General features: G+C 39.8%; 1 protein-coding gene across 1 annotated transcript in view; it reads right to left on the bottom strand.

Annotated features, from left to right (window-relative positions):
- Positions 1 to 25426, bottom strand: part of PKHD1 (PKHD1 ciliary IPT domain containing fibrocystin/polyductin) — a 487578-nt gene that overhangs the window by 325545 nt on the left and 136607 nt on the right. The window contains exon 35 of the mRNA XM_077752866.1: positions 6596 to 6752. Coding sequence (XP_077608992.1) covers positions 6596 to 6752 — 157 coding nt within the window. The remainder of the gene's footprint in view (positions 1 to 6595; positions 6753 to 25426) is intronic.

Raw genomic sequence — 25426 nt, forward strand, 5'->3', positions numbered from 1 at the left:
AGTATTTCATTTTTATCAAAACTCCAGCCTACCTGCAGATAGATTTCTTTTAAATCCATGCTGATACCTGTGAGGTCAAAATTATAGGCACAGGGTAATCTGCCCAGGGACTCACAGAGACCTGACAGACACAGAAACCACAAGTTATGTCCCAGGGAAGTCCAGCCTCATGTCATTCCCAGATCACAGCACTGGTAAAGCATTACCCAAAGCATGCACCTAGTGAAGAAACTGAGGCTGATTCGTTGCTAACTACAAGGAACAAAGTGTAGAATCCTGGATTTTAAAAAAAGGCTGTGCTGGGTACAGCACCAAATACCTTACTCTGAAATCCTCAAATCCTTGCCAAGGATAAAGAAATTCCACAATTAACTTGATAGTGGATCAAAAGAAGATAGTTCATCTCAATGAGCCAAGAATATGCATTTGTATACCAGAGAAATCCCAAATATACTAAAGAGATCTGGGTATCTTCAAAACTGTAGATCACTAAAAAATTGGAGAAAATAAGACCATATTCCAAACAGAACCAGAAAAACGCACTTCCACGAAGTCAAAGTAACAAGGAAAATGGAAACAACCAAATGGATACTCTACTCCTGCCATCTCTGTGTCTTTCCCTCTCTTGCCATAGAAAGAAAAGCACTTCAATATGTATTTTGAAGATAACAGAGGCAAAAGCAATACAACGTCCTTATTACCAAGCTAATTCTTTCAGTAATCCAGTTTGCTTTGTATATAGAAGCAGCCACTATCTGTAAATAAAATTGCAATTTAGGCCTGATATTTCAGCCATATCTTCTCTTATCCCCATCAGTCTAGGGGGGGAAAAACTATATAAATTGAGTGCTTATTCTGGACCAGGCTGTGCTAAGGGCTTTACAAACATTCCCTCATCTAATACTTAAAACATCATCTGAGTTGGGCAATACTTTGTAGACTTGCCACAGAATAACAAACAATAAGTGTTAGCCATCATCGTTACTGTTGCTGTCATTGCAACAGCCATGACCCTAATGAGGAGCAATGTGAGGTTTATGGAGGTTATGCAACTGGCCCAAGGTCACAGGGCTAGTAAGAAGCAAAGACCAGATTCAGACTCTGTTCTCTCCAGCCCAAAAGCCTGCTAAGCATTTAACTGCTTTGGTATACACCAGTAGACCAAGAAATAGAAAATCACATTAAAGGAGACCAGTGCACTATTAAGCAGCAATAGAGACTAGAAATGAGTTTCTGCTCAAGCATTTTAAAGGGATGGCATTGTAAGAAATGGAAATGTCTTCTTTCTGAAAGCCCAGCACCAAGGGAAGATGAGTTTCTAGAGTTCATCCCCTCAATTGGCCCTTTCTTAATCATTATTTCTTGACTTTATGTCAAACTCCTTGGCCACCAGAACCAAGAGAAATTCATCGCTTTATTCAGAAAACATGAAATGTTTCTCCAACTAGGGACTGCAAACTCAAGATTCTTGTCCAGGATGCATAACGGCTCTGACAAGAGGCTAACGTCCCTCCTTTGTTATTACGGCTCATCATAATTACTTGGGATAAAATAATAAATTTTAATTCAGCGATGTCTATGGCCGTTGGGCATCTTAACATAAAAGAACGAAAAATATAATTAATTAAATCAAGACAATATGACTATTTCCATCCCAGCTCATTAGTATTAATTGATTGGGTTAATTCTCTTTTGTGTTTAATAGTACCCCCTAAAAATTAATCTAAAAAAGAGGGAGAAATGGGAGAAGTAGAGATGGTAAGCAAGTCAAAGTTCTGAATATTTTGCTAATTAAGTCAAAATAATAATAAATATAGCTGACGCTCTTATGGTCACAAAAATGATATGCCATTTTTAAAATAAACTTCAGGAATGAGTATGTACAGCATTATAAATAACAGCTAAAATTTTGCCTCAAAGAAATTTATCATCTTCCTCTCTACTATATAAGTTGTACTAGTAAGAAAAGACCATCAATTCTATTTTATAGATGGAAATACAAGTAAGGCACAGAGAACTCTAGACTCTTGAGGGCCATATATAGAAGTACTATATTAGTTTTCCTGTTGTAGGGGCCTAGTATTCTACATACTAGGATGCTGGTTTCCATGTTTGGAAAAAATAATATAGAAGATGCAATATTTTCATAAAGCAGTTCTAAATATAGTTCTTAGGTGATCTAGTTTCACTTTTATGCCACACTAATCCTTTTAAAATATATATATACTTCATGTAGAATGTCACCTTTGTAGTATCGTGGGAATGGCTGAGAAAGTGCTTCCGGTAATGTTTTCTATTTTGTTTGTTAAAATCTTTTGAAGAGATTATTTTTGGGCTTGAAACTTTTTATGCTTTATCTTGGCCCTAGATGGTATCAGAAAAGGAGAGAAAATTCCACTCAGCTATGTTTCTGATACTATGAATAGGGAGGAAAGGGGAGACAGGAATGACTAGATGTTTCAGTCAGTTAAGTGTCTAACTCTTGATTTCGGCTCAGCTCATGATCTCATGGTTTGTGGGATCAAGCCTTGTGTCGGGCTCTGCACTGACAATGTGGAGCCTGCTTGGGATTCTCTAAATAAACAAACAACAAACATTTTTTTAAACAGGAAAAGAGAAATAATAGAGATTCAGAAACTGAATTACTGTTGATGATGATGATTCAATCTTATATTTGAATAAACTTTTTATTATCCCTCAAGTACTTTTATACATTTTATAGGCAAGAGAAAACATTACAGGTTTAAAGTCATACTAGCAACCAGATTTTTGAGAGTTGGAGTCCTTTACCAGTTTCAAATGCCTTTTAGAAATGGAAAAATAACTTATCGACAGATTTTATATTTCTCACGATTCACAATGGCATAATTTTATATATAGGTATATGTATGTATATTTATGTGTATATATATGTGTGCATATATGTGTGTTTACATGTGTATCTATGCATACATATATACCTATATATGTAAGAACAGCTAAGGACAGTAAATCAGTTAGAAAAAGTGACACTTAAGAAAGCAAGAGTTTAAAAATTTTGCTTTTTAAATTTCATACAGGATCTGAACTCTGCATCATTTTAGCTGTCCATCAACCATCAGTACATGGTTTTATTCAACCATCAAAGTATATTCAGTATCCTACACACTAAAGAGACAATAGTAAATCAATTGGTGAAGTCATTTGCCTTTTGGAGGTTATTCTAGCAGAGGAAGCAGACTATAAACCAACAAGTAAATTTATACTATATTATGTGGTAGTAAGTATTATGAAGAAGGTAAAGCAAAATAAAAGGAGAGAATAATAATAATAAGACCTCTCTGATAAGCTGACAAAGTCTCAAAGAGCAAACAAAGTAAGTGAGCCATCCACATGCAGACCTGGAGGAAGAATATTCCAGGCAAAGGACCTTTTGTGCAAAGGGCTGAGGTAGGTGTACGCCTGGTATATTTATAGAAGAGTTGAAACAGAATAAATGAGGAAGACAGGTCAATGAAGGGACCAGAGGTTTGATGATGGTAAGTTTAGATTTTATTCCCAATTAGATGAGGAGACACTGGAGGGTATTAGAGGAAAGAAGTATAAGATCTGACATATTTTAAAGGATGTGTACAATAATCTATTGGGGGATTACTTTAGCTTAGCATATGGCATAAAAGTCAAACACCAATGACTTAACTACATGAAGTTTTGTTTTTCAATCATGAAATAACTTCAGAGGTAGGCAATCCCAGTTGCAGTGTTACTATTGCAACTCCAAAGTCATCAGGGTCTTGGCTTTCTTCAATTTTTCTGCTTCTCCATTCTTAACGAATCATCTCATTGTCCAAGATGGCAGCTCAAAAGGTAGCTATTTTATTTACATTCCACGAAGCAAAGAAGAAGAAGAAGGGAGGACAAATAGGACATTCCTCCTAATGGGTCAGCTCTCCTTTAGGAACTTTCCCAGGTTCCCTGTACCACAACTCCCCTTATATCTCCTTGATTGGCTCTAAGCCACAAGGCTATGCCTAACTACAAAGGAGGCCAGGAAATAATAGCATTTCGGCTGGATACTTGGATGCCCCAGATAAAAATTAGGGGTTGCTGGTAAGGAAGACAAAGAATCAGAAACATGGGGATCAATTAAAAGGCCATCTGAAATGGTCCCAGCCAAAAATTATGTTGGTTAGAACTAGGTTGGTACCAATGAAGGTGTTGATCTATGGGACACAGTTGAAGGTCCAGACAAGATTCACTGATGGATTGGTCATGGGATGTGAGAAAAGGAAATAAGTCTAGGATGTTTCTAAGGTTTGGGGCCTGACCCGCTGAACATGAACAGTTCCAATAAGCAAGATGGGTTCTCTATGCATTTGAATGGTCAAAACTTGTCTCAGGCATAAATGATAGAGTCTTCACCTCCTCTCTCCCACCCAATTCTAATCTTATTCTTGATACCCCATTCTCCGGATTATTCTGCCTGCTTACAACACATATTTTAGAATTAGAAATTTTACTTTTTTATATTTTCTCCCTAATTAGTTTCTTTAGTGATAATGCACTTTTATTCACATTAAGTATTATTCTTCACTTTTTCTCAGATCTCCTACAACTTCCTAGGCCACTTAATAAGTATCCACAAGTCGTGGTTGAATCAAACTTTATCTGTGTCCCTTTTCTGTTATCATTCTTTCTAGAAGCTATGACCCACATATGTATGATAAAACTCTCAGCTTCATTCCAGGCAACCCTGCTCTCGGCCAACAACTCCTATACCTATTTGTACAGAAACTGGTGCCCAACTGCTTACCCTCACATTCCTACAAATGGTGCTACTCTCCAAGAGAAACAGGGATCTTTCGGATAACTTACTCTCCCTCTCCACAAGATAAAGTTTTACTCTTCCAAACCTAGCTCAATTTTTCCAAATAATTTCAGATTCAAATATATTGTCTGGACCAGGGGTATTAATAAAAGCCACTTGCATTATTCAGACCTTGAAATCTCCAAGAGTGAAAAATCAAGTGTATATTCCATATGTCCCTGCCTTTCTCTTACCCTTTACTCTCTCTGATGCCTCTTCTCCATCTTCAGTCTCTGGCCCTATCAACCCCATTCACTGATTGAACATTTACCTGAAACTAGTGGGATGTCCAGAGAGTCAGTTGAGCAAGACTGTTAGCTGGGAAAGTTCTCCCAAATAATACCAATATAAGGCAAAGATCCTTGAGAGTTCATCTCATCCTTCAGCAGAATTTGACTCCTGGTTAAAGGTCTACAAAGAACATTTTTAAAATGTTTGTTTATTTTTGAGAGACAGACAGAGGATCCGTGTTATCAGAACAAAGCCTGACACAGAGCCTGAACTCAGGGACTGTGAAATCATGAGCTGAGCCAAAGTCAGATCCTTAAATGACTGAGCCACGAAGGAGCCCCTACAAAGGACATTTTTAACCTGAGATTCTAAGTCTATAATTTTCTTTTGTCATTCCTAGTCCTTAGGTAGTTGATATCCATCAATAAGTCAGCATTCCCCAAAGCCACTGGTCATACACACACACACACACACACACACATACCCTGCAAAGACAGGTCAATAGCCCAAGCTGACAGACCATTTTTCCTAAAGGGTACAAATTAACTGATTTGCCTGAAAACTTCTTTCTTGTTATCAGAAAAAAAAAAAAAAAAGAACAAACACCTTTTAAAATATAGAATGTGAAGTGCCTAATCAGAAAAACCTGATTATATCCATAAGAGGCAGATATCCATATTATATCCTTTTCAAAATATTTTATTTTCCCTTGTGTGGCCATACTCTGACTTTAACAAGAACAAATGCCCTTGTAAGTGTTACATATATTTTTGTAAAAAGTAATGTTTTAGTGCAAAGTTTTATAGTTACCCGTAACTAATCACATTTCCAAAGCTATTTTCATTTGCCAATGAAGACAGTCACTCACTTTGATAACCATTCCTTATTATCAGCCACTAAAGTAGGCAATGATTTTTATTCTCATTTAACAGATAAGGAAATAAATGCTCAAAGAGGTGAAATAAGTGGCTTAGTCATTTGGTGATGTGGTGGAGAAGTTGAAATTTGAATTCTTGGTCTCATCCAACTTCCCAGACCCTAGGGCTATGTGGCCAGCTTTGCAATAAGGAAGCCTATTTATACGACTTTCCATGGGACCAGGAAGTCAAAACCACAACAGGGTAAAAGCAGGAAGACATTGCTTTCTTGGCAGGGAATTTCAAAGGCAGCTGCGTTAACCACTTTCAGAGCATTTTGCTGTATTGTGGGGGCTGTCCTGGACAAGTATGACTACAAAGTGCCTGAATAAAGAAGCATGTTCTTTGATAACATTGTTAACCTCTTTTATTTGAAAAAGTAAAATAATTAAGCTCTGTGCTTGTAAAAGTCAAAAGAAAGGGCCTGCATTTTGAACACTGGGATCACTTCTTCCTTTTATAGTAAAATCTCAATTTGTTCCCAGAATAAATTCTCAACCAAGTGCTGGAACTTATCCAAAAATTTCCCCTCCCTCCCGCCCCTTCAATGTGATAGAATTCTATACAGTAATGCCACCACTGATCTCCCAACTCCACAAACCTTTAACGTGCAGGAAGCGGAGGACACTTGTATTTGTGTCAAGTAGTAGCAATTGGCCATTCTCCACTGTGACGTTGTCGCCATCTTGTGGCACTCTCTCAGGAAACCAGCTGTGAGCCCTCGACCACCTCCGGCAGAACTGAAAGGAAAGGTTCTCCTGGAAAACAGTTTTAATGTTTTATTTTATTTGGTTTAAAGCAAGATAGTATGGACGACCGATCTAAATGGAAACTTCTTAATCTAAAATTAATTTGCATACATCGCTAAACGTCTCAATAAAATTAGTCACCCTCTCTTCCTCATATGACTAACTCTAAAAGGGAAAAATACAGAAGGGTCAAAGTCACACTTGGAATGTCTCTGTGTTGGCCACTGGAATGCTCCAACAATGTTGTGCCGCTCATGTTTTCATACCTTTTATTTTTCTCCAGGACAAGGCCCCTTCTACCAAATAGATGGGGTCGATTTATTTTTTTATTTTCACAGACATGTATTGAGTCTTGAACAAAAAGTCATAAATAGCCTGGAATCGAGAGAATTAAAATGTTCTGCTTGATGGGTGGCATTTTGCTTTATGTAATTGGTATCATTTTTCATTGGCCCTACTGCCAAGTATTCCTGTCTTATAGGAACAATTCTCTTTCCAAGTCCAGCCTCCCCACTCTGTCTCTTTTTGATATTGTCGTTGCCTTTCCCTCTTTGCTTGACGCATCAGTGCTGAAAACCAAATGCATAAATGAATGCCCACTGACTTCAGAGGATAGCCCAGACCCTCTGAGTGAGTGATGGGCAGGGAGCGAGGCTGAGAGGGGCCCAGATGAGGAAGTATCCCCTTCCCATTCAGCCTCTAGTCTCCCTCACAGAACTATTGGCTTTCCTTTTAATTTATGGTCACACTGAAGTCACATGTTTTTCAAAAAAAGGAATGTGAAAACCACAGAAAGCGGCATTCAGTTCATGTAAGAGGCCGAGAGCATGTCTAAATGTCTTGTGCATTTATAAGACTATAATTATGATAAGTATAATAAAATCAGAACATAGAGGGTATTTCCCTCAAGGTAGTACATACAACATGTGTCCGCCTCTTTCCACACACTTCTTCCTGCCCAGATTCTAACCAAAATATGAAGCCTGGGTTCCTATAAAAGAACTTCCTAGAAGATTCTCTTGTGAGGTGTTAGAGGCAGATGGGAGAAAATCATTAAGAAGGGAAGGCATGTTTATAATACCAATAACTACATCTACACAGAGAATAGCACCCTGGAATATTTCTGAGAGAGAAAATGGAAAAATGTGTAGCCAGAAAAGCCAATAGGTTTTCCAGGAGAGTGTACTGAGCCCCCAACTCAATAGCCTTGAGTTGTATACCCAACCCAATCACCAACAAGCTTTTGGGATAAGGAAAAGCAGATTTTTTTTTTATTCTCTACACCTGCAAAGGAGAAAAAAGTTCATGGCTCCTCCCAGTTTAAGAGATGGATAAGCAGCACCAGCACCATGAAAACAAAAGGTGATACATGAGCATCCTCATAAGCCATATGAACCATATCCCCAGAATGGCCATCCATAGACTCAAAAAATAGGAGAGGATTTTAACCCTCTACTGATTTCACACTGAAGTTAGGCAAAGGGAAGTAAAATTACACAAAATAGTCCTTACAGGCTATACATTATATGTTCTTAGAATCCCTTAATTCATTCCCATCAAATCCAAAAAAAAAAAAAAAAAAAAGGAGAGGGAGGTGAATAGGGGGAAACTGGAATGGAATAAAGTGGTGAAAAGGTGGGAGAAGTTGAAATGGTTAAAGATGGTAAAGTCAACTGCAGAGGTAAATTCGATTACTGGTCACGTTGGCTGGAAGTCCACTTTAAAAGGACTTTTGAAAAAGCCTAAGTTCCTAGAAGATCAGAAATGGAAGGAATCTAGAGAAATATCATCTAAGTTTCTCAGCTTAGAGCTGTTTGAGGTACAGATTTCCTCAGTGCCACCATGATGGAATCAGAAGCTAAGGAGGTGGGGTCCAGGGAACCATCATTTTAATGATCTTTCAAATAACCACTTCCGCATCAGTTTGAGGATGAACTTAGGGCAAGGGCTAGAGGGGAGGAAGATACATCCCCAAAAGGAACTTGGACACTTCCTTCAAACCAGTCCCTGAAGCAGAGGGTCTTAAGGAAAGCTAGCAAGCTGGACAAGATGGGGTGTGGATGAGCTGTAAGGCCTTTGAAGGATTCAGCAGTATACCTCTTCCTGAGACATTAACCTGGTGGTCAGATCCATACCCCAGCTACAGAACAACAAGAAAATGACACTCACAGTGTAAAAATCATTAATTAGGTATGTGAGGGGGTCAAAGGAAGCCCATTCCATTGTATCTTCCATTAATTAATTTGAGAACATCTTGATACCTCCACTGATCACGGATATCTGTTCTCTAGCTCTAGGTGAACTTTTAGAACTTTCCCTCTTGCCCTGCATCCCCTGTGTATATACATACATCAGCTGTCTTCATGTGTTATAACATCTCGGCCTGGCCTGTCAACCTTCAAAAATTGCTACACTCAGCCTCAACTTGGCAAGTGGAAAGGTTAAATATTGTTATTTCCTCCTCACAGTTGAGGAAACAATGGCTCAAAGAGTTTCAATTATGTGTCAAATGCCTCAGTGGTGAAAACAGATGGAATTGATAGAGAGCAAGCTCCCAAATTCAGGCCTTATCACTCACCTTGGCCTCTCCTGGAACGTCTTCCTCAAAATCTCTGCTGACTCACTCTCCTAATTCATTCAGGTCTCTGAGCAAATAATACCTCCTACCCTACCTCCTTAAGAACATAGCACCGCTAATAACTCCCTCTCCCCAGCACTGCTTAATTCTTGTATTACAGCTTTAATTCTATGTGTATTTACCATCTATTGAGCTTACCCAAATGAAAGCAAGGACTTTGTTTCAGTTGTCACTGTATCCCCATCCCCCTAAAAAGTATCTGACTTATAGTAAGTGCTCAATGAAACTGGAGGGAATAATTTCCCAAGTGAATCATTCCTAAGTGAACTGCTAACCCCATACATGCATTTACAAATGTTATACACAAACATAACACACATGCACATGAGTGCAATCACCATACTGATACAATGGTTGAACAAATAGGTGGGAACTAAAATACTTAAAAATCTGCATCCCATGGGTTTGGCATACATTGAGTCTGGCTCACATGTTTTCACAATCCTTTCTGCAGTTTCAAGCTCTCTTTAAACTTAAACCAAATGATGGTGGTATCTAAATCAAAACCCAAGACTCAGATTCCTGTCTCCCTGTGAAATCTTTTGCCATTTTTTTCCTTTACCTTCAGTAAAGTACCTTCTCTACTCAGTGTAGTATACTTCAAATGAATGTAAATATTAAACATTAAATTTCAAAAGACTTAATATTCCTTGTGCCAAACGTTAATAATGGTATCTTGAGATGTATAAATTTTTATTGATGATTCATGGTACAATACAAAACAGTGAGTAAATACTAAAAGCTCTAAAAAATTAGTGCAGACCTTGGAGCTTAAGATTCTCTCTCTCTCTCCCTCTCCCTCTCTCTCTCCTTCTCCCTCTCTCTCCCCCCTCCCCTCTCCCCTGCTTGCTGTCTCTCAAAAAAAGTGAAAAAATAAAAATTAAAAATTAATTCACCCTCAAGTATCTAACGGCTACCTGGGGAAGTAGAAATGTATCACCATAATTGCATGTTGTCAGTGAACCCGTAGTTACAAATACACAATCTTAGTTCTTGACATTTTCAGAGCTGACACACTGGTAGTATCATTCCCCATGTCGGTGACAGTCCTGTGACTACCAGGGTAACACTCCATGAAACAGTGAGAGTGGCTCACTTTCTAATTTCTATCACTGTGATCCAATCAAGCAAGAAAAGAATGCTAAGGGCATTGAAATGTTGATTTGAGAGAGCGAGAGTGAGAGAGAGAGAGAACAAGAGAGGGGGAGGGGCAGAGAAAGAAAGGGGACAGAGAATTCCAAGCAGGTTCCACTATGCCACCAGTGCAGAGTCCAACATGGGGTTCAGTCTCAAACCATGCGATCATGACCTAGGCCAAAATCAAGAGTCGGAATCTTAACCAACTGAGCTACCCAGGCTCCCCTGCTAAGGGCATTTTAAAAGACATCTAGTCAATAGATCTGAAAGCCTCTCAGTTGATAGCAACCTGATGTCTTTGGTGAAAACCATGTTCTGTGTCACCAGCCCCACCTATTGGTCAATACAGGTTTCACTTCCACTGAAATATAAGTTCCTTCCACAATTGTTCCCTTGATACTCAGTCATTAGCTTTAGTTTTCTTCTTTGATATAAGCAAATCACTCATTTGCATCCTGCAAATGAAAAAAACCATTTCTCAGGTGCCTGGGTGGCTCAGTTGGTTAAGCGTCCAACTTCAGCCCAGGGCATGATCTCAGGGCTCATGAATTCAAGCTCTGCATCAGGCTCTGTGTTAAGAGCTCAGAGCCTGGAGCCTGCTTTCAGTTCTGTGTCTCTCTCTCACTTTGCACCTCCCCCACTCACGCTCGGTCTCTCTGTCAAAAATAAATACACATTAATATTCACTTAAAAAAAATTTCCTCACAGGTCTATGGGATGGGGGGTAGAAATAGAGATTTAAGAACTACCCAGAACAGGGGCGCCTGGGTGGCTTAGTCGGTTAAGCGTCCAACTTTCGCTTAGGTCATGATCTCGCGGTTCGTGGGTTCGAGCCCCGCGTCGGGCTCTGTGCTTAGTGCCAGCTCAGAGCCTGGAGCCTATTTCAGAGTCTGTGTCTCCCTCTCTCTCTGACCCTCCCCTGCTTGCGCTGTCTCTCTTTCTCCTAGAAATAAATAAAAATTAAAAAAAAAATAAAAGAACTATGGGGCGCCTGGGTGGCTTAGTCGGTTAAGCCTCCGACTTTCGCTTAGGTCATGATCTCGCGGTTCGTGGGTTCGAGCCCCGCGTCGGGCTCTGTGCTGACTGCCAGCTCAGAGCCTGGAGCCTGTTTCCGAGTCTGTGACTCCCTCTCTCTGTGACCCTCCCCTGCTCATGCTGTCTCTCTCTCTCTCTCTCCTAGAAATAAATAAAACATTAAAAAAAAATTAAAAAAAAAAAAGAACTATTCAGAACATGCCCTCATCTTTTACCTCAGCTCATATAACCCAAAATAAACAAAAAAAATTAAATTAAATATACACACATTATATAATCCAAAATAAACCAAAAAATAAAAATACAATACACGCACACACACACACACGTGTGTGTGTGCGTGCAAGCATAAACTTCCCTGCCTCCGCTAGGAAGCTTAGGCAATTTGTTTTCTTCTTACACATGTCAGCACTTCTCTGAACTTTGGGAAATGTGCAGTGTCTGCAAATCTTACATGTCACCTTAAATGTACTTGCAACACCACCAGAGTCATCTTGAAAGAAGTCATTGATCAGCAAGTTGGAGCACCAAGCACAGCAGAGACCTATCTGTGAGCGGATGTGCTAAGCTGGGGTGCTGGGGGAGGCAGAGGAGAGAAATCTCTCCGGGTCTCCTGTTTGACAAAGACAAGGAAGAACTGTTCTGACACCTCACCAGAATGCCGCCTTCTTGAGCATGCAAGCTCTGGGAATAGGACAAGACAAGTCCCTGTGACCAATATTCTCTCTACCCTTGACCCTTCTTCATTTCCTCCAAAGCACTTATCATCATGGAAACACTGTGTATGTGTTTATAGTCAGTCAACCACCAACAGAATGTAGGCTTCATTGAGAGCTTGAGTTTCTTTTGTATCCGCAGTTCCTACAATGCCTGTCATGTACTAGGCACCCCCAAAATATGTTTGAATGAACGGTCAGTTCTCAATAGGGCTCCTAATCAGTATGTCATCATTTAATTTTTTTAATGTTTATTTTTGAGACAGAGAGAAATCAGAGCGTGAGTGGGAGAGGGGCAGAGTGAGAGGGAGACACAGAATCTGAAGCAGGCTCCAGGTTCCAAGCTGTCAGCACAGAGCCTGACATGGGGCTTGAACTCACGAACTACTCAATCATGACCTGAGCTGAAGTCAGATGCTAAACCGACAGAGCCACCCCAGTGCCCCTAACTATGCCATCATGGAAAGTATCATTTTAATAACAAAAATTATTGGCTATAAAGCTGCAAGTTTTTTTCAATGCTCTTTCACATAGAAATATTTTTAATTTTTATAAAAACAAGTGCATTTCTATTTTCTCTCATGACATCCTCTTATTTTATGCAGAGAGCACCCTTCTTTCATTCTGACAAAAACATCATTTATGTGTTCTTGATTTGTAGGGCTTTCTATCTGTAGGTTAATCCTCAACAAATTTAGAATTTATGTTGGTGAGAAGTTTCCCATTTTTCCTTGTTTTCCCCCCAAATAGTTAACTTTCTTCACATCATTTATTAAATAATATTTGCTTTCCCAACTAATAGTCTTGGATATTTTAATAATTGGGTTGTGATGTTGGGTGATATTAAACTTGTTACCCAGTTAAAATCCCAAAACTTTTATGTATGACCTGACATAAAGGCATCTCTTGCAGGTACATGTGACCTCGTTCTTGTTCTTAAGGTGCTCATATCATCATTGAGAAACAGACAAACAGCCAGATAATTAACATAAAGTGTAATAACTAAAAGTATAAACAAGGCACTATGTGAGTTCAACAGATTAGCTGGATGACCCAGGTGGAGACTGACTTATAGTTGAAATCTAGTTTATGGATCCCCGGTTCTTCTCCATGTTGTTTTTAATCTGAACACTGCAGACAAATTAACAAAGGCTGAGATTATTTTAGCTGATTACGAAACATAAAATACTTATTTTAGAAAAGTCAACCATCCAGAAATCCAGGATTACGAGTAGAGCCCCTGACCTATAATTTAATAACTCCTTAGGGAACAAAAAGGAAATTAAATTAGTTTGGCATAATTTGTTCTTACTGAGCTCATGCTCTAAGTGATCACTTTCTTTTCTTGGTGCTTATAAACCCTTCATGATTATGAGAGAACATGAGAAAGTCCTTCCACACCACCCGGCACACTGACTATTCAAAGCCATGTCAACAATACCTTATGCCAGAGACTTGTGCCCAGTTCAAATTTACCCATTGTACCTGTTAGAAAACTAAGCTACTTACTAGTTTACCTCTCAATTCTACACACATCCTACACTCCACCCTTTCACAACAAATATTGATATTAACTTAACGCTTCTTACATGTAAGTTATTTTCACACCTATGAGCTTCAGGGGACTATTACAGTCTGCAAACAGAACGAATTTACAGAGCCTGTCTTTATCTTCACTTTCACATGAATCTTCACATCTCCTCTAACAATGTCTCTTCTGAATTATAAACTTGAAGATCGTTCCACTTGCCAGAGAAATAATAATGACAATGATAGCTACAAATTCTTGTATGCCTCTCATGTCCCGGGCACCCTGCTAGATATTTTACTTACACTATCGCTGAATTCTCTCAACGGAAAAACATACATATTACCCTCTCCACTTCGAATTTATAATTTTTTGAATTTTAACAATTAATAATAATGGCTAACCATTTTTGCATGCATCTAACAGGTATAACCCTACTGAATAATCCCAGTCTCTTTTCAGGCTTCTTGCCAGGAACTATGGAGCAGATGGATCTCTGGATTCAACAAATATTTATGGAGCACCCATTACCCACCAGAGACTGATGTAGGCACAAACAAATGCCTGACCTCATGGAGCTTGTATATTAGGGAAATAAAGTTAAATATACAAAATGAATAATGTGCTCTGAAAGACAAAAAAAAAAGACAACGACTACGACAAAGAAACAGGGTGAAGAGTATCAGAAGTGCCTCGGGGGAAGAAGCTATTTTATATTCAGCCATTAGGGACTGTGCCTGTGAGTGGAGTGTGAGGAAGAGAACCGAGGCTATCTGGAGAAGACCTAAGGAAGGAGCATGTGTAGAATGCCACTGGGTCAGCACAGCAGATAGGCAGGGTGGTGGTCTAAAGAAAGAAAGAGTGTAGAGCTCTATAACCTCCCTGCTAATGCACTGGGACGTTTATTTTTCCCCCACTGCAAAAAGGCTTCAAGTTCTTTAGATGCCATAAAGAAAAGAATAATGTAAAATATTCAGTAGTATATAACAGGGTCAGCAAACTACAGCTTACATCCCGCCCACCCACTGTTTAGACAAATACATTTAAATTGGAACATGGATCTAACTATTCATTTACATATTGTTTACAGCCGCTTTGAGTTTGTGACTATGTTGTTCACAAAACCTAAACTATTCACTATCTGGATCTTTATAGAAAAAGTTTGCTGACTCCTGGTATGTTCCAATTCATACTGTCACTATAGTATAAGGACTGATATTGTCCAAGTACCTGTAATATGCTCCATGAAGTACATCTATATACTCTGTCAATATTTAAATATGTTCAAAAAAAAAAACCTTCCTGTAATTAAAAATAAATAAGTATAATACAGCTACTTAAGAGTTTGGGGACTGGCAAGCAAAAACATCTTGGTAAGGGATATACATCGAAATACTGAAAACTGGTTCAATTCTCATTTTCCAATAAGCAATAAACCAGGTCTCTAAAGGCTACACAAATGCGCATAAAAGTGTAAGTGTGTGTGTGCCACACACACATACCAATGCACACATACACACATAGAGCCAAATCAGAAGATTGACACATACACGCTAGCCTTTTCCACAGAGCTGACACACTGCCATTTAACCAGCGAACACAGAGCATGTGTTTCTGTTCCCAGTCACTAGTAAGAGACAAGGTTAACATTTTAAGTGATGGACTACAGCACGTTATTTCCCCATGCAATGGACCCATGACTGCACTGCCTTTGAAAACACTTAATTTCAGTGATTGAATACACGGGAGTACACTTTCCCTGCTATGAAGCTTTGACAGTTCCTCAGTTTCATACACCAGGGGAACCTTTTCTCCCCTCTTTCTTTTTTCCTCCCCGTTATACCTGAAGGGAAACAAAATGAATATGTGGTGGCAGAGAGGAAAGAAGGAAGCCAGAGAATGAAAACCCATTTATAAGCATCACTGTATTTTACAATAGAAGTATTCACTGCCATCTGCTCTAATTACTTTTAATGTTTGGGCTACCATCTTCATACAATAGAAATAATGATCTCCTTAAGGGCAAAAAGAAAAAAAATTTTTTTACAGAAACAAAAGTTGATTACATTTAGCTCCCAGGCTAAAGAAGCATCAAGCTACTTTGTAGTGAACAATCAATTAGGAAAGTGGGTAGATCTCTGATTAACACAAACAAATTGGGTCCCCATTGTGGTTCCCTCCCATTTTCTCCTTTTCCCATCTCTTTGGAAGAGCTGTGCCCACAGCTCACAGAGAACTGTGTGCCTGTCTGACTAGGCACATTTCTGGATCTGAAGTTATTTCACAGCTATTCCTTTCAATTGGATCAGAACCAGACAAAGCTGAGCCTTCTTGTTGGCATCAAACATGCCCCACTTTGAGAAATACTGAATATAGAGATGGATATTCTACTAAGAGTACAGATCATCTCACGTAGTTCCTGGGAGGCAACCTGAGACCTGACCCCCTCATGGGAAGCTAGAATTAACAACCTCATTAGAGCCTCCAGGAATAGAAATTACCCAGACTAGGTGCATTCCTTGGTACTCCAGGACAGCCCAGGAGTAGGTGAATTAGTAAAGTCCAGTAAGACACGGAACAGATCACCGCAATGCCAACAGAACCTTGACTTTCACAAAAGCTGTGTCTAGAGACCTTCTCAAATCCCCAAATTTGAGCATACTATCTGTATTAAAGAAGAATTCTGAGGTGCTCTCCAGAGTTCCTGTACCTGGATGCACAAGCTCAGCACAATCTCCTTCCCTTTAGGAACAGAGCTGGTGAGTTTAATGGAATATCAGTCCCATGATTAGGTTTTGGTAAGGGTGAAGGAATTTTGCAAGTGCAATTAAGTTCAAAAATCAGTTGGCTTTGTTTTAATCAAAAGGGAGATGGGCTTCAACCTATTCAGGATAGCCCTAAAAAAGAGATCACCCCGCTGGCCTTGGAGGAGCAAACTGCCATATCATTAAGAGGACCTTGTGACTAGGAACCAAGAGTAGCCTCAAGGACCTGAAAATGGTCCTTGGTCAACAACCAACATGCAAATGAGGATCTCAGTCATGCAGTTGAAAGGAACAGACTTCTGCCAACAACCTGCAGGAAGATCTTAAGCTCCAGATGAGAATGTAGCAAGGCTGACTCCTTAATTTCAGCCTCGTGAGACCAGAAGTAGAGAGCCCAGCTACTCTGTGCCCAGACTTCCAACCTAGAGAAATAGTGAAATAATAAGTAGGCATTGCTCTAAGTCACTGAGGTTGTGGTTATTTGTTATGCAGTGCAGCAATAGAAAATGAATATGCCACAATCGTGGCCATCTCTGGAGAGTCATTTTCATTTGTTGGCACCTGGGTTTCCCCCACTTCATTGAACTTACTGCTCAAAAGAGTGGAAAACAACACAGCAAGTTGGGATAGCAGCGCTGGCCAATGGCCAGCTTGTTCTCTCACTGCTTAAGTGACCCCCCCACACACACACACATACACAGGACATAAAACACAGAATTTTTTAAATTAACAATGCCAAGAAGTTTAATTTAAGACCTGATAGAGACCTTCTATTTGTTCAGGAAAAACTAAGACTACTGAAGAGAAACAGCAAATGACAGCAAATGCGGTCTTCACAACCTCTTTGTCTTTAAGCTGAAAAAATGCAAAATCTTCTTGATCCAGAATGTGTGCCCTTTGGGAGATACTAAGAATATTTAAAAGTCCATATTCTGACTCTATTTCTGAGAATAATATTTGAATATAATTGGCTCTAATAACACTACTCTTTGGCTTATATTACTTCCTTAGGAAGAAAGAAAATCTCACTTTTTATTCAAACACTAAAAAAAAAAAAAAAAAAGACACTACTTTGCAGGGAAAAACCAAGCTCAGAGACAAGAGAGATCTATCCTGTATCTGGTACCTTCACTGGTCTTGATTAAATAACTTTTTCCTCGTCCTTTAAACTTCAGAGTAGAGATTAACATATTTTTTAGGAAGGACAAAGGAAATGTTAATTTAGGTTTTTAGCTCTCCTGATATCAAAATAGCATCATGTTTTACCTCTGAGCATTCATGAACATGTTGCCTGGTATTTAATGATGCAAAAGGTTATCCATTTTAAGGCTAATATCACGAAATTATCAGCCCTGCTTCCTACTTCAGAAAGGAGAAAGATGCAATGATGTGTTTCAGAGCTGGGATGAAATCTCAAGTATCTAGAATTTGGGGAAATTTCCTGGGCACTATGGTACAGATACCTATATATACATATACGTATATACGTACATATACGTATATATGTATGTATATATGATACACACACACACACACACACACACGTGTATATATACAGACTGTGCTGATTAAATTCATTGCCACCATCTTTGAGAACATCCACTGGGTGCTCACTATGGACCAGGCATTGTGGTACCTACCCCTGTACCCATGAATGCATAATTGAATTTCTAAGCTCTTAGAGCCCAGTTTCAAGCGCATTGTTCCCTTTACTCCAAACACATCCGCCACACATTGTCCCTTTTCTGCCAAACTCTGCTTATTGGTTCCAGATGCAATGAATCATCTACTGACTTGAGTGACATTAGAGGTAAACACCAAGGTAAAATGTAGAGATAATTGAATAACACCAACTACCAGGAACAGCAGTCCAGGCAAAGGAGGAAATAGACCCAGAGATTTCAGATAGGCCAGTCTGATGGAAACCCTCCACTCCCAGGATCAAAACCACATGCCATTTGACATGATGGAAAAATATCTGTGTTTTATTTTTCCAAATTTTCATATGTCAGTTATCAGTATGGGTAGCAGTAAGCAGGTGGTGACATAATCTAAATGTTCCCGTAATTAAAAATAAAACATCCAAAAATCAACTGCCTCTATTTAGTATATCAAAGCAGTGTGCCTTAAGCTGTTTCTAAAATACCTATTTTATTTTTTTGATTGCTGATAAATAAGATTAATGAAATGTATGCGTTTTCCTTCCTAGCATACTCTTCTTCAGAGAAAAACCTCATAAAGCAAAAAATGTTTCAAAGCCTTTTCAACGATTCATAAAGCTCAGTATAATTTCCAGATAGGAAAAAAACGGACTTTCATCATTTGCTTTACAGTCACCTGGAATTCATTGTACACAATGCACATAGCATATAAACACGCGCTTATAACATATACACCTAACTTTATATAAACAATTGAAAAACTTTCCTTATTATGTGTCTTTAAAGGCAGAAAATTCAGAACCCTTGGCAAATAACAAAGAATCCACATGCATAGTTATCACCCAAGAAGCTCCTCAAAGTTTAGAAGTTTGAAAGCCACGAAGACCTCTATGAAATGAGCCTTAAAGCATCAGTAATCAGCTTTATAGGGATCCAGTGCTGGACTAATTCAATAAGCAATACTCAAGAACGATCAGAGGCCATGATGCTTCTCAGAATACATGCGAAATGACTTTTTGCAGAATTCTCTTAACTTTGGGGCATTATCCCCCTTGCTGGAAATCAGTTCCTTAACTTGCTAAGGATTAATTATTCATGTGGCCTCTGCTGTGCCTTAAGAAATAGAAATTTCTTTCCCCATTTTCCCAACAGAAGAAATAAAGCTCTCCATAAGTGCCTCTATTACTTCAGGGTTGCTGAAAGCTTAGGTATCTGTCCCAATGTACTAGTCTCCCCTCATCCACTGGGAATACATTCCAAGACCCTCTGTAGATACCTGATACTGTGGACGGTGGCGAACCCTATATATACTATGCATTTTTCTATATCTATGCTTGCATACCTCTGACAAAGTTCAGTTTATAAATTGGATGAAGTAAAAAATAACTAAAAATAGAGTGATTATAACAATGTGCTGTAATAAAAGTTATGTGAATGGGGTCTCTCTCTACCTGAAGATTGTCTTATTGTACTGTTCTCACCCTTCTTTTTCCAGTGGTGTGAGATGGTAAAATGCCTACATGATGAGCTGAAGTGAGGTGAATGAGCAGATGTTGTGACATCGCACTGCGCTCCTATTGACCTGACAATCTGTCAGACAGAGGATCCTCTGCTTCCAGACTGCGGTGGACTGCAGGACACTAAAACCAGGGGAAACTGCGACCATGGAAAGCAGAGCTGCAGTTAAGGGGAAATAACTGTATCTGTTTTCAAAAATGGGAAATGTAGAGAATACTATAAGACTGTTCATGGAATCAAGCAGGAGTAGAGTCAAGACAAAAGCCAAATCAAAGTGACTTATTTTTCCACCAAAAGGCATGTACTTTTTTTAATTACCACAATGTAAGGAGTTCTTTTAAAATGTTCTTTATTTGAGAGAGAGAAAGAGAGAGAGAGAGAGAGAGAATGTGTGCACGTGTGAGTGGGGAAGGGGGGCAAAGGGAGAAAAAGAAAGAGAAGCCCAAGCAGCCTCCACGTTCAGTGCAAAGCCCTATGCAGGGCTTGAACCCATGACCCTGGGATCATGACCTGAGCCAAAATCAGGAGGCTGACAGTCAACTGAGTCACTCAGGCTCCCCTAAAATGTTCTTGATGGAGCAATCACTCTGCATTCCAGTAGGAATGGGCCATTACAATGATCCCATGAGAAAACCAGCAAGTGTGCGACACAACTCTCTATTATCCCACTCACCTACTACTTGACTTCTTTCTGACATCCCCCTCCCCAGATGTAGTTTCCCTTACCTTGGATCAACCCAAAAGAGTCTTTGCTGTTGTTTTAAAAGCTGAGGAAAAAAAATGGCTTTACCTCTTTGTCAATTACACACAGAAGGAAGAACTAACTCGGTCCTGTTACTCTCTCCTCTTTCACTCTGTACTCAACTAATTCAGGATGGAGGGTAGGTAAGTGATTACGTTTCTCATATGAACAGGCCAAAGCAGACCTAAACTAGATTTAGTTTAAAACATGTTTTAAACCTTTGAACATTTTGAGAACATTTATGGACAATGTAATGTACATTTGCAGTTGACACCTTGCCTGATTACCTAAGCAAGCAAGAAGGTACCCATAAAATGTGCAGAGGCTACAAAGCTAAAACAGACCAAAAAAATGAAGCTTAATTATATTCTGCAAGCCAAGCAAGAGATTTAGATTTTAAAGGCAAAATATAGGCCAATATAATTTACATAAAAGATGTCTCTTAGTTTTTACACAGCAATCTTCATGACATTAAATTTGGCGATGATTTGTTGGATATGACATGAAAAGCGGAGAAACAAAATAAAAAATAGATAAATTGGACTTCACCAAATTAAAAGTCTTGTGTATCAAAGGACATTAACAATAGAGTGAATAGGTAACCCATGGAACGGAGGAAAATACTTGCAAATTATATATATGATACCCAGAATATATCAAGAGTTCTAACAACTCAGTATCAAAAACTCAAACTGTACTTAAAAATGGGCAAAGGATTTGAATAAACATTTCTCCAAAGAGGATAGGTAGCGAATAAGCATCTGAAAACATGTTCAATGTCACTAACCATAACCATAAGGAAAATATAAATCAAAACCATAATGATGGGGGCGCCTGGGTGGCTCTGTGGGTTAAGCGTCTGACTCTTGGTTGCAGCTCAGAACATGATCTCATAGTTTGTAGAATCAAGACCCACATTGGTCTCTGTTCTGTTGGCAAGGAGTCTGTTTGGGATTCTCTCTCTCCCTCTCTCTCTCTGCCCCTCCCCTCAAATTCTTTCTCTCTTTCTCTCTCAAAAAACAAACTTTATTTTTGAGACAGATAGAGACAGAGCATGAGTGGGGGAGGGGCAGAGAGAGAGGGAGACACAATCTGAAGGAGGCTCCAGGCTCTGAGCTGTCAGCACAGAGCCCAACGCAGGGCTCTAACCTATCAACCGCGAGATCATGACCTAAGCTGACTCGGACGCTCAATCAATCGACTGAGCCACCAAGGCGCCCCCAGAAAATAATTAACATTAAAAAAAACCATAGTGATACCACTTCACACCCAATAGGATGGATATTAGCAAAATCAATCAATCAATAAAATGATAAGTTTCCGTGACAATGTAGAAAATTGGAATTCTTGTGCATTGCTGGTAGGAATGTAAAATGATGCAGCCACTTTGTAAGCGATATAGCAATTCCTCACAAAATTAAATATAGGATAACCATATAACCCAACCTTTTCACTTCTAGGTATATGTCCAAAAAAACTGTAAGCAAGGACTCCAATATTTGTACACTCTTGTTCACAGTATCATTCTTTACGTTAGCCTAAAGGTGGAAGCAGTCCATACACTCATTGCAATAAACAAACAAAATGTGGTGTGTGTGTGTATATATGTATAACATATACATATATAAAATGAAATATTATTTAGCCTTGGGGCTCCTGGGTGACTCAGTCAGTTAAACGTCTAACTCCGGCTCAGGTCACACAGTCTCACGGTTCATGAGTTCAAGCCCCACGTCGAGCTCTGTGCTGACAGCTCAGAACCTGGATCCTGTTTCAGATTCTGTGTCTCCCTCTCTCTCTCTGCCCCTTCCCCCAATCACACTCTTGTCTGTCTCTCAAAAATGAATAAACGTTTAAAAAAATTAAATCACTAAACTTCTTAGGTTCTCTAGTTCTCTAGACCAAAGCAATAGATTAAAAATGAAACTTAGCCAGCTGTTTTGATGCTCTTATAGATCTCACTAGGAATTTTAGAACACCCAGTCTTCTGTTTCAGGTGAGGGCACCGGAGCCCAGAGGGATTAAATTACTTTTTCAGGGTCCTAAATAAAACCAGATAAAGGAACAAAAACAAAAACAAAAAAAAAAAAAAAGGAGAAGAAGAGGAAGTCTCAGTGCACATGTTTGGCTTTTTACTCTGTGGAGTGCAGGTTTGCCCACTTTCTGTGAGTGTGTGTGCACGTACATGTCTACAAGGCCTCTCTGCTCTAGTCCCTGTTCACCTCTCTGGAGATGCCACTCACCTTCCCGCTGTGTAACATCACACAGAAGTTGCCTGTCGTTCTCTAGCCACACCCTACTTCACACCCCCATGCCTTTAGTCTTGGGGGTTACCTCTGTTACCTCCATCTAGAAGACCTTTCAACTCTATTCTATCCGCAGATGCCTGCTCACTCTTTAAAAGTCAGGTCATCCTCCTTCTCAGTGAAGCTTTTGCTTGGGTCCCCCTCACCCTAATGCAGAACTAGCTGTTCCCTCCCCTCTTTATTCTGCTCCCACTGGGCTTTGCACTTGCTTCTATGATACTTACCCCACACTATGTCATTTCACAGGGTTTAATATCTTGTGATATTTTCTATTCTCACTTCTACTTCACCCAAGCCAAATGAGAGGGGATTCAAAGGAGGCTACGGGAGAGCTTGATGGAAAAGGTACTAGGATATGATTCAGACCTGCAAAGTCTCAAGGTGAGAGACTAGAGCTAGAGCTGCCCCTGCCCAGCAGCAGAGGGAAAAGAGGGCACTGGGTTGGGAGCAAGCTGCATGTCACTAGACAAACAGAGGTGACTGTGGGTCTCATTCAAGGGAACAGATCTGAGGTGCTACAAAAAGGATTTTTCCCAAGAGGCAGACTTGACTGCTAGGGGAGCATAAAGTCCCCCACCCCAAAAAGGCAATGGGCCAGACTTTCAGAGACAGTGTTGTTCAAGGACATCAGCAGGATTTTTAATGAGCCCACAAAGAAACCCATGAGAGAGTTAACAATTGTATGAATCCCACCCACAAGACTCATGTTAACATGGCTTGTTGCTGTGCCTGCCACATATGATGTGTCCTTCTGTCGCCATCCTCCCTCACCTTGTGTCCACTCCTACAAGAAGTGGGGAAGGAAATGAAAAGAAGAAACAACAATTCCTCCAATGCAGGCTTTCAAGCCATCCGGGGGTAGGAGAGTATTTAAAAATTGAATGAAAGTTTGAGGTTTTGAAATTACACTGGACTGAATTGGTGTTAGGTGATTATTAAAGCCCCACAAGACTAACACACACAAAAGCAGGTCATAAGGTCTTAGAAGTAGTCCTTATTCAGTGGGGGGTTATAGGAGACTTTGGTCAGGGTCATTTCAGTGCTGAGAGGCTGTCAACAACAAGAAACTTGAGGGGGAAAGTGGACCAGAGGCAAGGAACTGCAAACAGCAATGGTGTTAGCCTTTCAACAAGCATGGCTGGAAGGGAAGGAATAAATACAACCACTCTGTAAAAGGAGCCATAGGGTCCAAAGAAGATTACGGGAAGTTTGAAGTTCCTTAAAACTCAAGAGTTTATATACTAAGGAAATGGAACAAGAGACATGGAAAATGCAGCAAAGGGTCATTGAGGACGTTAAGTGGTGCCAAGGTGGTAGAAGAGGCAATCTAGAACACACAGGCAGGGACCAGCCTACTTCCCCGCTCATCCCGCCAGCACTGGTGGTACCCACGTGTCCATCTCCTCCTCCTTCACCTGCCCTTTCTTCCTAGATACTGTCACTACCTCCCATGACCTCTATTATCATCTGTCTTATAACAATTCTCAAATGTGTATCTGAACCCTCTCCTCAATTCTAAACAGCTGCATTTCTCCATTTGTATGGTACACGGAGCACTCACCCACATAATGCGTAAAACTGCATTATGTTCCCCTTCTCACAAACTTACTCAGCCATCAATACCTAAAATATTGCCCAACACCACCACTCTGCACCAAATTACAGAGTTCCCTCACACCAAAACTAAAGTTATTTACAACTCGTCCTATTCTTCACCACTGACATCCAATAAGTCACCAAACTGTGACCATTTGCTTCATAAAGTTCATTTATGAGAGTTCATTCTTTTCTTTTCCATGTGTGGGCTATCAGAGGTGTTCATCTCTCACCTGGATCTTCTTGCCTACAGGCTCCATGAGGGCGGAGAGCAAGTCTGTTTCTACATCTAGAGTTTAGCACAGTACTTGGCCCACAGTAGGTTTTTAAAGAATGTTTGCTAAATGAATGAATGGAAGGTGAATGAATGACCATTGATTGTAGTAGCTTATCTGGCCTCTGCTTTCACTCTGCACACATCCTTCCATTCTTCTCTCCACTGCTAATATGGTAATATTCTCTTCCTAGAAAAGTTAGCATTATTAAGCCATACTCTCTTCCCACATACACACACACACACACACACACACACACCTACCCTCACCAACCCCTTCCACAGACATACTTAGCATACAGAGGTATGAAGCTTAGAAGAGAGCTAGTTGCCAGTGACTAGAGCATAAAGTCTAAAATCAAATAAGTAGAGAACTCTCCGCCCCATAATATAACCCTCACCCCACAATTGGTCTCCCCAGTCTCCTCTCTCACTCCTTCCGATATCTTCACTGGGACATGTACCATCCTCAAGCTACACCAAAAGACACACTGCCTCCTAAACATATCATGACTGTGTTTATGTGTATGTCCCTTCTCTTGTGGGCAAAAGAGTCATCTTTCAAAGTCTAGCCCCATTTTAAATTTTCCTGCGATGGCTTTTTAGGCTCCTGAGAAACCATTCTTCCATCAGCACCTGCCCTGCACTCTACTCTTACTGTTTTTATGGCCCATATTTATATCAATGTTTTACCTTGCTGGATTGTGAGTTCCACAGGCCAGGGACTATATCAGAGTCACCTGTACATCACAAGTCACTAGCACAGT

The sequence above is a fragment of the Crocuta crocuta genome, unplaced genomic scaffold (genome assembly GCF_008692635.1).
Source record: "Crocuta crocuta isolate KB4526 unplaced genomic scaffold, BGI_CrCroc_1.0 scaffold291, whole genome shotgun sequence".
Lineage (NCBI taxonomy): Eukaryota > Metazoa > Chordata > Mammalia > Carnivora > Hyaenidae > Crocuta > Crocuta crocuta.